A 14,171-nucleotide genomic window follows, 5' to 3' on the forward strand; every position below is an offset into this window, starting at 1 on the left:
GGGACGGATACTAACGGCGCGTCGCGCCGCGGAACTTTACGTAAGAGGTTACGTAAGGCCCCCTCCACCTCCACGAGACTGGTTTCATTAGTATGCCTACACTTCGAGGCCCGACGGACAAAGGCATGGATCCAAGAACACATAAGCTGGTTCATAATCATATGGAGACTTGATTGGAGGGGCTTGGAGGACAAGAAGCATAAGTGCAGTTTTTGCTATTTCGAGAAATACATGTTTGAAATTTCGAAATTACATGGATCTTTGTGGCGGAAAGAAAGTTCAAACCGACTTTTTGATACTTAAAAATTGGAATTTCGGGGCTAATTCTTCACAGAATGCATTTAGACTATAATTTTACTTGAAATCATTAATATCTAAATTTTTGCAAAACTGCACTTATGCGCCTTGCCCTCTGAGCCCCTCATGGAAGAAATTAAACAATTTTCCTCTTTCCTCTCGAAAGCTGAAATTTACTTGACAATAATAATATGAACGTATTTCTATCAAACGGAACTAAGCGCCAATTTGAGTTAGTTTTGAGGGAATTTAGAATCCCGGATAGCGCGTTCTGTCAAACGGACCTAAGCGCCATGGAAAAACATTGCGAGTATAGGACGGAATAAGCCGGACGCCCGATTTCGCCGCCAATCCAAGCCCTCCTCTACCTTCCTTATTCTGTGGCGCTTAGGTCCATTTGATAGAAATACGTCCATATGGTAGGCTGACAGCAGGGTCGGACTGGCTCGCATCTGAGGGCGTAGACCCTTGGCTGGGTAAAAGGGCGTAATGTGATATTTCCTGATAGGGCATCCCGTACGTGGAGAAGGGTTCAAAAAAGTTTGGCAAAGCAGCACAAGTTTACGCTATTTTCAGGTTCAAAGTTTAGCAATCGTACAGAGTAAAAATTGCAAAATTGAACGTATCGAAGTAACCAACAGACTTTTGAAATTAAAGAAAACATAAAAAATTAAAGCCACCAGGCGCATCCAAGCACCATTATTTCCAAAAGAACCGAGCCAGTGCTGTGGTTTACACGAGCTTAAGACGTGGGTCTGCAAATCCATCCTCAGAAAGAATGAAAGAACCTAAAAAAAGAAGAAAGAACGAGTATCAACATAGCAGAAGTAGTGCGGGGGCATACGTAATCCCGTGTGCAGATTCGTGAAGGCATATTGTGTGATACATCAATCTCTTCGTTTTGATGTCTAGAAAAAGAAAATCGATGATGGCCATCTCAAATTTCATACAAACCCCCCCAAATTCAAGATGGCGGCCAAAATGGCGGTTTTGGGGTAAAAAAATTTAAAGTTTGCAAATTCGTCGTGTCGGGTGTCGATTCTTATGTATTTTTGATCGTAGAATCCGAATTTTCAGTCAAAAGTTAGCCCAAAGGTCATTCTTAGGCCAAAATCCAAGATGGCGTCCAAAAATACCTCTTACGGGTACTAATTTGCCTATTCGGGTCTACATGCATTGTGAGGTATCAATCATTAGGTTTTCAGGGTCGTAGAGTCCGAAAATGAGGTCCATTTTCCGCTGCGGCTCTCAAGAAGCCCTTAAATCAAAGATGGCGCCCAAAATGGCCACCGGTCTTGCGGATGAAACTGCCATTTAGGGCAGCTATAACAAACAATACGTTCAAATTTAAGTTTCTTGGGTCAATAAGTTCGAATAGGAGATCAGATGTTTACTCCTACAAAAAATTAAGCCTCCGAATCGAAAATGGCTGCCAACATTGTTGCCAGTTAGAGGCGCAGACCGGTAAATGACTGATATTAAGGGATTTGCCAAAGGAGGGGTTTCGATAAGAGCCGTTGTTGGGCCCATACCCTGAAATTCTTCAATTCTACGATTGTTTGCTCATTTAAAGTCTAAAGTTTGCGGAATGTATCATAATTTGGTCATTTTCGGTCTATTTAGGGGTCTCATACTGGCCTGAACATGAGACTAAAGGCCGATTTTGGCGACAAATGCGGGTTTTTTTAACATTCGACGTGATGCTGTTTCATAACGATCTCATCATCGGAGGAGATTATTATCCTTCAAGTACGTTCATTAAGGATGTAAGATAGTTACTTTGGCCAATTTTCGTTGATGGCAAACCTTGCGCTCAGAGTTAAAACGATCTTCTTAGAATTTTCTTGTTTTTCATCATGATTTAAAATGGCATAAATAGGGCGACTCATCTTAAACCATAAATAGATTCCTTGGTAGAAAATGTACGCAGCTGGTCATTACTTTCCTCCAAAATATTAACACGTTGACTGCCACGGTGTTTTAGGTACTTATTTCCCCCGGCGCCATAGCCTTTTTTTTTTGGTATTTTTTTGAGAATTGACTATATCAAACCTAAACTTCATAAACCTTCGTAATATTCTTTCAGCTTTCAGCCTGAAGCCGCCGGTCGTAACGACCGGTATGGCCTCCGGTGAAAAATAATGCACCGGAGGCCACGCCGGTCGTCCGGCCGGTCGTGTGTTCCTTGAGAATCGGCAACGTTGCGTGACTCGCGCGCAGTCAACCTACAACCTCGAACGGCATGGAATTACTGGTAAGGACTGGTAAAACTGGGTAGGAGACAAACCCAGATACCCCCTAACACCGAGTTTCAGGCGAATCCATCGGCAAAAAGTCGAGGTTGCCAATTGTTGACCATTTTGAACTTTAATCGGCGGCCATTTTGAAAAATTAGGGTTTGTTGAAAAATCCAACGTCGAATTCGTTCTTCTCGGGTCAAAATACCCCCAGATACCGAATTTCAGGTGAATCCATTGGCAAAAAATCGAGTTTGTCAAATTTTCGGCCATTTTGAACTTTGACCGGCCGCCATTTTGAACTTTGACCGGCCGCCATTTTGAAACGGTTTGAGATAATGACTTCGGGTTTGCGCGAAAAAATTTCTTTTTTTATGCTCTTTCGAACGAGGTATCACAAAGGGGGTCTTCCCATTTGAAAAAAAAAGTTAGGGTCCGTAACCCCCCCCCCCCCCAAGGGGGAGCCCCCAAAATTTTTTTTTGGGGGGGGGTTCAAAAAGTAGCTCCCTTCGATCTAGGAACACCCTCCAAGTTTCAAATCTCTGCCAAAGATAGAGGGGGGGGGGAGGGGACTTTTCGAACACCCTGTATTTTACCTTTTTACCCCTACCTCCCCCCTCCTAAAAAATTGTTCCCCCTTTTTTAAAATTTATTTTTCAAGTTGTGCCAAATTTTAAATGTCTAAAATTATTATTGAGGTAAAAAACCAACGATTGTAATTATATTCTAACTTAAAACAACAAAAAATAGCGAAAAAGAAAATTAAAGTTGAAAGAGAAAATCCCCCCCCCCCCCCCAATTGTTATTCCCCTTTTTTAATATATTTTTCAAAATGCAGACAATTTCTAAGGTTTGTAACTAATATTAAGCAAAGAAAACAACACTATTGTAATTTTATTGTACTAATAAATACAGATAATACAGATAATAAAGAAAAAGATCCATGAAATGAAAAAAATAAAAAATCCCCCCCCCAAAAAAAAACAAAAAACCAAAAAAAAAAAAATTCAGTAGTGCACTCTCTTGCTGGGGCCATGCCGGTCGTGAGCCATAAGCGTATACACGGCTCCGCCGGTCGCTGGCCTCACAGTAGCCTAGTAATGCGAGCGAGCGGGTCCCGGTCGAAACGACCGGCGTGGCCCCGGCAGAACCCTTCGAGGCCGGTCGATACGACCGGCGTGGCAGTCAACGTGTTAATGGATTAAAGCCTCCTCCCCCCCCCCCCCCCCAAAAAAAAAAAATAAAAACCTGTGTTGCCATATTTCATTGCCTAACATCACAGAAAACCGCGTAATTATTTCAATATTTGGAGGCTGTTCTTAGTAGAGCATATTCAGCAAAGCTCAAAACCCTCGATTTTTCATACGTTACAATCACATGATTAGTGATTATATAAATGCAATTGGACTATTGATTCTTATGTAAAAGTTCGCGAGAAACACGATGGTGCCAAAGGCTTTCTCTGAAATCAACTTCCAAGCTCAAGAAAAGCTCTCAAGTTGAGACCAAAATGGAGGGGATATCCCGCGCTATCCTGAGAGTCAACCTCTACATCAAGACTAACTCTCCATGCAAAGATAGGGAGCAAATACATTAGCATGGTTGCCGTGTTTTCCGTTGTGGAGTCCCCAAATAAAGAGGTAGCCCTGTGAATGTACTTGCTCCTTATCTTTGCATAGAGAGTTTGTCTTGATTTAGAGGTGGACTCTCAGGATAGCGTGGGATATCCCCTCCATTTCGGGCTCAACTTGAGAGCTTTTTTTGAGCTTGAGAGTTGATTTCAGAGTAAACCAGTGGCACCATCGTGTTTCTCGCGAACTTTTACGTAAGAATCGACAGTCAAATCGCAAATTCCTCACACATGCAACATCTCCATTATCCCTCATTATTTTGTTTATAACATGTATGTATCTATAGAGACTCCCATCATCGTGGCGCGGCACTCGCACATAATACCTATCATCGGTAAAAATCGAGAAAAATCCGAGTTGGCCGAGGATTTCAGCAACTTTCTCGGAATATGAGCATATTGAAATAAATATGTAAGACTCGAATTACAGTATTCAGAGATGCAAGTAGATTACATTTTGTGTTGGTGATAATTGCTTTAAAATTTTGGGCTTGCAGGTGGCCCATTATCTTACGAATTTCGTACACGATATTTACAAACGAAGATGCAACTTTGAATCAGTGACCGTGATCTGAGATCCGAAAAAAAAGTAAGCCATGTGTCAGAATCACGAGTGCTTAATGCTGATTTTTCACCACCCTGACAATCCCTACCCCCCGCTTTTCTTATTGCCTGCGATCGATCAGAATTCTGCTTTCTAAAAATAATTTGAAACCCTGGTTTCCCTCACTCCTGACCAGCCACCTCACAGTTTCCCTACAGTTGCTTCTTCATCAGGTTCCCCGTCTCCTGCATCAAACCTCTTGTTTTGAGCTGCCATTTCATAATTTTGGAGAAATGACGCATGCATGTTAATCTAGCAAACGCTTCGATCTTCTGACTCAGACTTATGTCTGCAAGGAGTGAGGCACCAAAGGAGGAATGCAACATGAGCTCAGCAGTCGACGACTCTATCGCCCACTTTGCAGAGGTGATGCCGCCCGGATATGACCATGTTCTATGTTGTTTTACCTTTTAACCAATATTACACTTTTTATTGCAATGAGTTTTCAGTTTTGTATAAGGCTAACATTCTCAGCGCGATGATAGTAGAATTCTCATTTTCGTTTCAATGTTGCATTTTTCTCGATTTTTACCAATGATATGTAGGAATGCCGCGCCACGGTGGGAGTCTCTAAAGATACATACATGTATTAGACAAAATAATGATGGATAATTGCATTTATATAATCACTAATCATGTGATTGTAACGTATGAAAAATCGAGGGTTTTGAGCTTTGCTGAATATGCTCTACTAAGAACAGCCTCCAAATATTGAAATAATTACGCGGTTTTCTGTGATGTTAGGCAATGAAATATGGCAACACAGGTTTTTATTTTTTTTTTTTGGGGGGGGGGGAGGAGGCTTTAATCCATTAATATTTTGGAGGAAAGTAATGACCAGCTGCGTACCTTTTCTACCAAGGAATCTATTTCTGGTTTAAGATGAGTCGCCCTATTTATGCCATTTTAAATCATGATGAAAAACAAGAAAATTCTAAGAAGATCGTTTTAACTCTGAGCGCAAGGTTTGCCATCAACGAAAATTGGCCAAAGTAACTATCTTACATCCTTAATGAACGTACTTGAAGGATAATAATCTCCTCCGATGATGAGATCGTTATGAAACAGCATCACGTCGAATGTTAAAAAAAACCCGCATTTGTCGCCAAAATCGGCCTTTAGTCTCATGTTCAGGCCAGTATGAGACCCCTAAATAGACCGAAAATGACCAAATTATGATACATTCCGCAAACTTTAGACTTTAAATGAGCAAACAATCGTAGAATTGAAGAATTTCAGGGTATGGGCCCAACAACGGCTCTTATCGAAACCCCTCCTTTGGCAAATCCCTTAATATCAGTCATTTACCGGTCTGCGCCTCTAACTGGCAACAATGTTGGCAGCCATTTTCGATTCGGAGGCTTAATTTTTTGTAGGAGTAAACATCTGATCTCCTATTCGAACTTATTGACCCAAGAAACTTAAATTTGAACGTATTGTTTGTTATAGCTGCCCTAAATGGCAGTTTCATCCGCAAGACCGGTGGCCATTTTGGGCGCCATCTTTGATTTAAGGGCTTCTTGAGAGCCGCAGCGGAAAATGGACCTCATTTTCGGACTCTACGACCCTGAAAACCTAATGATTGATACCTCACAATGCATGTAGACCCGAATAGGCAAATTAGTACCCGTAAGAGGTATTTTTGGACGCCATCTTGGATTTTGGCCTAAGAATGACCTTTGGGCTAACTTTTGACTAAAAATTCGGATTCTACGATCAAAAATACATAAGAATCGACACCCGACACGACGTATTTGCAAACTTTAAATTTTTTTACCCCAAAACCGCCATTTTGGCCGCCATCTTGAATTTGGGGGGGTTTGTATGAAATTTGAGATGGCCATCATCGATTTTCTTTTTCTAGACATCAAAACGAAGAGATTGATGTATCACACAATATGCCTTCACGAACCTGCACACGGGACATATGTTTTGTTACGTATGCCCCCGCACTAAAGACAGGAAAGACGTATTCGGGCCTCTTTTTTAACTATTCTCCCAAATCTGAGCAACGCCTCATTGACAACAATTAGCAGACTTCTGCTATATAGTCTAGAGCATTGATAGCTCACGCTTCGCGTCATCGCGCCTTCAATTTTTCAGATGCAGCACGGACGTCCATCAAGTACGAATAGTTGTATCTCTGCGCCGTCGTAAACGTGCATCCTTTCCCTCGCTTTATTTCCATGTTGTGTTTATTTGCGTTTGTTTTATTCGTAGTGGTGCTTCAAGCACTACGTGAATAACACAGCCGAAAGTAGGAGAGATGTGTTCGGGCCTCATTTTTAACTTTTCTCCCGAATCCCGAAACTTAAATTTCCCGCGTTCCTTTGACTGATGGATTGCATCGATGGTGCATGCCCTAAGAATTAGGTTAGGTTATGACATTATGACATTTCTAAACAAAAAACAAGTGAGTGTGAAAAAAAGTAAGAATTAAGTCTATAATACTTTTTAACCGCAGTTTCTATTCAATGACTCTTGTTACTTTTCAGTTAGTAATTTTTTCAAGAATTGAACTAAGTATACGAAAGTTCCTGTGTTTGCGATCAGTGCGGTGTTAGTGAAAGAATCCTCTGCCGAGAAAATCTTCTTACCTACTCAGATTAATTCCTTTTAATCATGTATTGCAGAAAGATTTTACCCATTGCTCGAAATTTGGATCATCTTTCGAAGACCTTTAATTATTCGAAAGTGCTAACAGTGATAGACCGATCCTTCTGTGATGCAAGTGAGCCAAAAATACAATCCCTCAAATCCAAATTGCAAGATGGCCCAACTCTCAAAGATTTTATCGCTAATAATCATATTAGTGAAAGTGAATTCGTGCCAGAAGACTTATCAGCTCAGTATTCTCCGTATTTGAAAAGTTCTGACTGGACAGTTAATAGAAGAAAAGGTAAACTTTAGGTATTTGATTTTTCTAAAGTGGTTCACTTAATTCATCAAACCTTAAGTACTTGCAAGTGTAAACTTATTTTGCAGTTCAGTTTTGTCTCTCTATCAGGTCAACATCTTTTATTACCTAAAAATGGATCTAATTACTGTGTGAAAGGTAGAATCGCAGTAGCCCAAACAGCACACACTTTGATGGTGAAACTTTCAGACAACATATTTTGTTTGCGGTGTTTAAGAATCTCCGCTTCCATTTTATGTTTTTGGAGGAGAACAAGTGAATATCATTCCTTGATGTTTTCACAGAGTTTTCATCGTAAAGAGAAAAAAAATCATGGAAATTTTCTAGAATTGATATTTTTTAAGTAATTTTCCATCGAAGAAATAAAGCATGACAGGAATACTGCAACAACATTAACTGAGATAGGTATCTTGTATAATAGTTTCATCATCGAATTGTTCATTATAGCCAAATGATGGATAGGTACAAAATTAAATGTAATGCAAGTCAATTTCACAAAATTCCTCTTGAGATAGTATCCAGGAGCACAATAATTAAGAGATGAAACGTTCAGAATGTCAAAATGAAAAAATCATGTGATCGAACGATCGTTGAGCCTTATCTAATCCTTTTTTCTTTAACCATTGACATTTCTAATTTTGAATTTTTCTTTTATTTTATTCAGTCTTTTTTGATGTTTATGGCTGTCAAATGAACGTTAGTGACACTGAAATTGTTTGGTCTGTGCTGAGATCAGCTGGTTATGAAAAATGTGAATCAGAGCATGAAGCTGATGTCATACTGCTTGTTACCTGTGCAATCAGAGAAAATCCTGAACAGAAAATTTGGAAGAGACTTCATTACTTCCATAGTATCAAGCGGAGAAAGAAGAAAAATAAAGTAAAAATTGGTGTTTTAGGTAAGAGCATTTATCATGTGTAATTTTAAGTGAACTTTCAAATTTTAGGAAAAATGTTTTTTCTTTAGATTTCTAATGTTCCTGCACTTCGAACAGAATGAAGAAATCATCATTTACAATTTGGACAACATTTAATAGGTCAAACATAATTATTTTTTTTTAAAAAAAGAAAGATAAAAAAAGAACTGTTTGCCTCCTAATTTTCAGAATCATTCAATTGAAAACAGAGTCAGTGGTTGGCTGTTTTGATTTTCTTAGCATTCCTGTTTTTAACAAAGCATCTAGAGATGGTCCATGACTTATTCTTCCACAACCTCAGTCGTCAGATAGTTTTCAGTCTTTCAACATTTCAACCTAACAAACTTTTATCGTAAGTCTGTGTAAAATTTTTTTCCCCATGATTATTTCCAGAAATACGCCCTGCTTGTTAGAAATAGGCATGTGAATCCCTAGATTGAATGATCATTGATAAATTGTTTGACCGAACTATTTACCTCTGGAACCTTTTGATTTATTTTAGGTTGCATGGCCGAGCGACTGAAGCACCAAATCTTAGAAAAAGAAAAAGCTGTTGATGTGATAGCAGGACCTGATAGCTACAAGGATCTTCCAAGGCTTCTCGCCTCAACTTATAGTAACAGTCAATCCGCCGTCAATGTATTGTTATCCCTAGATGAAACGTATGCTGATGTCATGCCTGTGCGATTGAATGAGGATTCAATTTCTGCATTTGTGTGAGTAACCTAGGTCTCCAAAATGGTGTGACTTCAACTTTTTCAGATGTAATTTTAATTATATGAGTTTATCAATACTTAAGATACTAACCTGACAAATATTTAGGAGTTTTTCTGACCCAGGATAGAAGATTGGACCAGGCCATCAAGAACAGAAATATGCAGAGTAGGAGGGCAATTGCCATGTTAAATGGAGTCCTTTGGGACCAAAGGATCTCTAAAGAGAACAAAAGAAGGACCTACAACGTGATTATCAAGAGCATAGTGACCTATGGGTGTGAAGTATGATAAAACAGCGGACCCGGGAGGTTTTAGAGGCAACAGAGATGGACTGCTGGCGTAGATCCGCTGGTATTTCCAGAAAGAATCGTCAGGAATGAGGCAGTACGTAAGATCATGGATGCCAGACAGACCATCATGCATGACATGACAGAGCAACTCATTGAACAGACAAGACAGAACAAAACTTGAATTTTAGGAGCTACTATAATGCTGTCCGTTCCCCAGTATCTATTTCATGAAATGGAGATAATTATTTTGCCCTATTTTTTACAGATCCATCATGCGAGGTTGTGACAACATGTGCACATACTGCATAGTTCCTTTCACTCGGGGTCGTGAACGCTCCAGACCTGTGGAATCAATTAAAGAGGAAGTTAAACACCTGGTAGGACAGGGTGTAAAAGAAATAATTTTATTAGGTAATTACAATTACTCTTCACAATTTTAAGATGAAAGAGAGTCTTTCTCTTTTGTAATTCTATTTTTACATTTCTTTTGGGATGAAGGTTCGTAGTGTTTTGAATAAAAATTACTACAATACCTACAGTAATTTAAAGTATTTTCTTTTGATTTTGAAAGCTGAATGAAACATTTTAAAAATAGACTTAGCGTCTCACTGCATAAGCTGTGATGCCTCCATCATCAAGTTTGGAAGCCTAAAATGGAAGAATTTTCAGACAACTTAACAATCTTATTTTTCTAATTTCAGGTCAGAATGTCAATAGTTATCGAGACGCAACCACAGAATCTCATTTTTTTCCAAGTGAAACTAAGTTAGCAAGTGGATTCAAAACAGTTTACAAACCAAAGAAAGGTGGAATGAGGTTTGCGGAACTCTTGGACCAAGTTTCACAAATTGATCCTGAAGTGAGGATCCGATTCACTTCTCCACATCCCAAAGATTTCCCAGATGAGGTATGTATTTCCCACAATTTCTTCAGGAAATCCAAAAGTTTTATTTTCGATCCATATTTCTTTTTATTTTCCATTGATTCTTTCTAGAATAAGGAATCTATTTAAAGTAAATCCGAAAAAAGGGAGCAGATTCCTAGTATTATTTTTTTTCTTTCTTTCTCTCTCTTGTCTTGCCATGGCTCCTGCTTTTACGTAGTTAGCATGATTTTGGCGCAAAATTCTTTGAGCGCGCCACCCGCAAGGGCCATGTACCCCGTGGAATGGATAGAAAAAGATGGCCCAATTGGATATTGGTGCCTCACAGTGACAGCTTGACAAAGGCCTCAGCACAGGCGCCTCAGTGTTAAACTGCACAAAATAATTAAAAAAGGCTGGACCCTTTTAGAGTTTTTTTTTGTTCCACTTGCTATCGTGGCACACCGGTCAAAAAGTAAACTGGTCAAGAATGTTTGAATGTAAAAAAATTGATTTTTTTTTCATTGTGTATATTGTCCCTCAAAATATAAATTTCTAAACTTTATCCTCTCTGTCCTTTACATCCATTAAAAATGCCACATATTGTCAATTTTTTACATTTCTCTTCTGTATTTCTCACATTTTTGGCCACCTTTGATTTCAGGTCTTGGATGTCATCAAAAGTCGCAGAAATATATGTAAAAACCTTCATTTACCGGCTCAGTCAGGCAATAATGAAATTCTAGAAAGAATGAGGCGAGGTTATACAAGAGAGGCATATCTTGAGCTAATCCAACATGTTAAAGAAACAATACCATCAGTTTCTCTATCATCGGATTTCATCTGTGGGTTCTGCGGAGAAACAGAGGAACAGTTTCAAGACACTCTGACTCTCATGGAAACAGTGCCATACAGTGTTGCCTTTATGTTTGCCTATAGCATGAGAGAGGTAATAAATAATTTTTACCTTTTCCATTTATTTGTTGTCAGAGCGTGAAGTCTAGCGAGTAAAATAAATGTTTGACCGAAGGAGAATAAGTGAGAGTTCTATTGGCATTCACATTAATATGTAGCCCTAGAGTATTTTACCCATAGAGACCTTATACATATAAAATTTAAATTTTTTTCTTTTACAGAAAACTACTGCTCATAGACGGTACAAGGATGATGTACCTGAAGATGTTAAGAAGGAACGAATAGCAAGAATGAATGTAGTGTACCGGAAAGGAGCTAGTAGAATCCACAAAGCATACGAAGGAGATATCCAATTGGTCTTAGTTGAAGGGGTATGTCCTGTTTCTTCTTGTTTTATTTTTTCCATCATTTCTCTGAAGAACATCATCAGAGGCCTTCCTAGTCCTTATAATAGTACTGAGGGTAAAGGTACTTTGGTGGTGTTGAACGTACAGAAAAAAATGAAATTGCTGATTCAACAATTTTGTAGTTAAAAAAAGGCATCCAAACTTTTTTCAATGTAGATTTTACAATAAAATAATGCTAATTTAAGCACCCTCGTGGTTAAATTAGCTATTCACTATTGTAAAATGTACATTTGAAACGTGTTGGACATATTTTTTAACAATTTAATTGTTAGATCAGCAATTCATTTTTTTTCCATGGCAGAAAATGCCTTCAGGATAATATTAAGGTAAATTTCTGTACATCAGGAATTCTTGGGTGGAATGTTCACTGGGGTTTTCTCCGATCTGTGGAGGGAACAGACCAACCCTCTGCACCAACAAATTTTCTTAGTATGCTGCATTTTGCGTTTAATGGTGCAAGAAAACGGGATGAAGCAATTTTTAGAAAAGTTTCTAAAATTCTTTCTTGCTGGCAGCTGTGCAAGCAAAGTAAACTGCTTCTTTCCAAAAATATGTAAAACGTTTAAAAAATATAACCTAAGTTATAAAATTGTTCTAGCGACCTCATTGTAGCTAAAAAAGGTGGATCTTCTGACTTGGTGATGATAAGTGAAAACAAGTCTCAATTTTTGGTTAAAATTAAACCGTATACTTACTTTATTCTGTTGATCTTAAACTATTCTGTTGCAAAATTTAATCGTTTACTCCAAGGTAGGTAACATCGTAATTCTACAATCTTTTCCATAGGTCAGCAAGAGGTCTGAACATGATTTTTATGGCCGAAATGATTTTAATACTAAAGTTATCATACCAAGTGGATCAATACCAGCCTCTCGTGGATCCTCAGAGTCACAGCCTATCAACCCGGGAGACTATGTTGCGGTTCTTGTAAGTTTATTTTTCTTTATTTTTTTTTTCAGCCTCTGTGTGTATTCAAAGGATGGATGAATCTTTGACGTATTGCGAAAATCCGATTTTTGTGATCTGGGTTTGAATTTTTGTTTTCACGTTCTAGTGCTTTGAAGAGGATTCTCAGAACAAATCCAACTCAAGTCAATTTCTATCATTGTCTAGTTAATTATGGTGTCAACAAGGGTTCTCTTTCCAGAAAAATTGGACACATTTTTTGAGTTATGTATGATTTTTAAAATTTGAAAAGAAAAAACTGTGCAAAACCTGTGGGCAGTATCATTACTATCTTCATTTGAGCCCTCATAATTTCATCAATATTTGAACAATTGAGAAGAGTTTGGTCTCAATCAATTAGGAATGGTAGAAGATTTATTCCAAGACTAAGATCATCTCAGAAGCTATATTATAAGCTTGGAATCACAGCATCAATACATCTCTTGCCTTGCTCATATTAAGAGTGATTGTTCTGCAGATGCAAGTAAGTAATGCCTTCATGTGTTGACACTAATTTGGGTCTTAAGTAAAATATCAATAACACAAACTTCTGCATATCATTAAAACATTACAAATGTTCTTTCATTCTTTATCAATATTCAGTAACAGCATTCTCGAATTTTACAGATAACGGAATCTAATTCACAAGTTTTAAAAGGATTGCCGCTGTTTCATTCGACTCTAACCAATTTTGATCCCATTCAAGCCGACAATTTCAAAGGATCCTGTGTTGCAGCATGAAGAAAGGATGAAACGAAGAGTACCCTCTATTAAAATCATAGAACTAAATGAACCAAAACAAAAAAAAATTAAACTATACTCCTAAGAATTTGTACCGTATTTGTCATTCCTCATCCTTCTCAATACCTCCCTTTTAAAGCTTAGGAATAAATAGTAACTATGCTGGTCCCAGCCAAATAATAAGTAATACGGACAAAATTATTATAAACTCAGACAATCTCGTGTACCATCTAATTTCCTTCAAGCCATCACTCGTAAACTGGAATCTTAAAACTTTATGTCGGCTTTGAAAGAAATACACTTCTCGACCTTGCCTCTAGGATATCCCACATGAATGTCTTTGAGATAAAGAACTGTTCTTTAACGGACATTTTTGTTTGATAGAGGATATACATTTGGATTGCATTTGCAAAAAGGAACCAAGAGCATTCCAGTGTTGCTATGATTGTGAAACTTACATTCTTCGGATAAAATTACTGAAATCATGGAAAAAATTAAAATAAAGGTGATTTTTGTCTTGAATTCATAATTACTCAGGAGAACAGATATAACTTGTGTAGATAATCCGTTTATATTTGCAAGGTAAAAAAAGTTGCCCAATCTTAGCAACATTGGAATACTCTTGGTTCCTTTTTGCAAAATCCAATCCATTTAATGACTCTCTCGTTTGAGACTTTTCACAGATTTTTAAGAA

The 14,171-nt window shown here is 38.1% G+C and overlaps 1 protein-coding gene across 1 annotated transcript; it reads left to right on the forward strand.

Moving 5' to 3' along the window:
* The first annotated feature begins 7,160 nt into the window (after positions 1 to 7,160).
* Positions 7,161 to 13,567, forward strand: LOC109036769 (CDK5RAP1-like protein). The gene is made up of 9 exons (XM_019051144.2): positions 7,161 to 7,667; positions 8,350 to 8,583; positions 9,104 to 9,317; positions 9,873 to 10,018; positions 10,309 to 10,514; positions 11,134 to 11,418; positions 11,606 to 11,755; positions 12,578 to 12,718; positions 13,364 to 13,567. Exons 1-9 carry the CDS (start codon positions 7,391 to 7,393, stop codon positions 13,475 to 13,477), a joined length of 1,767 nt encoding a protein of 588 aa, XP_018906689.2. The 5' UTR covers positions 7,161 to 7,390; the 3' UTR covers positions 13,478 to 13,567.
* The last annotated feature ends 604 nt before the right edge of the window (positions 13,568 to 14,171 follow it).

Source organism: Bemisia tabaci, chromosome 4 (assembly GCF_918797505.1).
Source record: "Bemisia tabaci chromosome 4, PGI_BMITA_v3".
NCBI lineage: Eukaryota > Metazoa > Arthropoda > Insecta > Hemiptera > Aleyrodidae > Bemisia > Bemisia tabaci.

Excerpts from the sequence above, each read along its gene's own strand:
- LOC109036769 (XM_019051144.2), top strand. The coding sequence starts at position 7,391 with ATGTATTGCAGAAAGATTTTACCCATTGCTCGAAATTTGGATCATCTT. Across the intron at positions 8,584-9,103 it reads AGTAAAAATTGGTGTTTTAG|GTTGCATGGCCGAGCGACTG; the intron begins GTAAGAGCATTT and ends GATTTATTTTAG. Across the intron at positions 10,019-10,308 it reads AAAAGAAATAATTTTATTAG|GTCAGAATGTCAATAGTTAT; the intron begins GTAATTACAATT and ends TTCTAATTTCAG.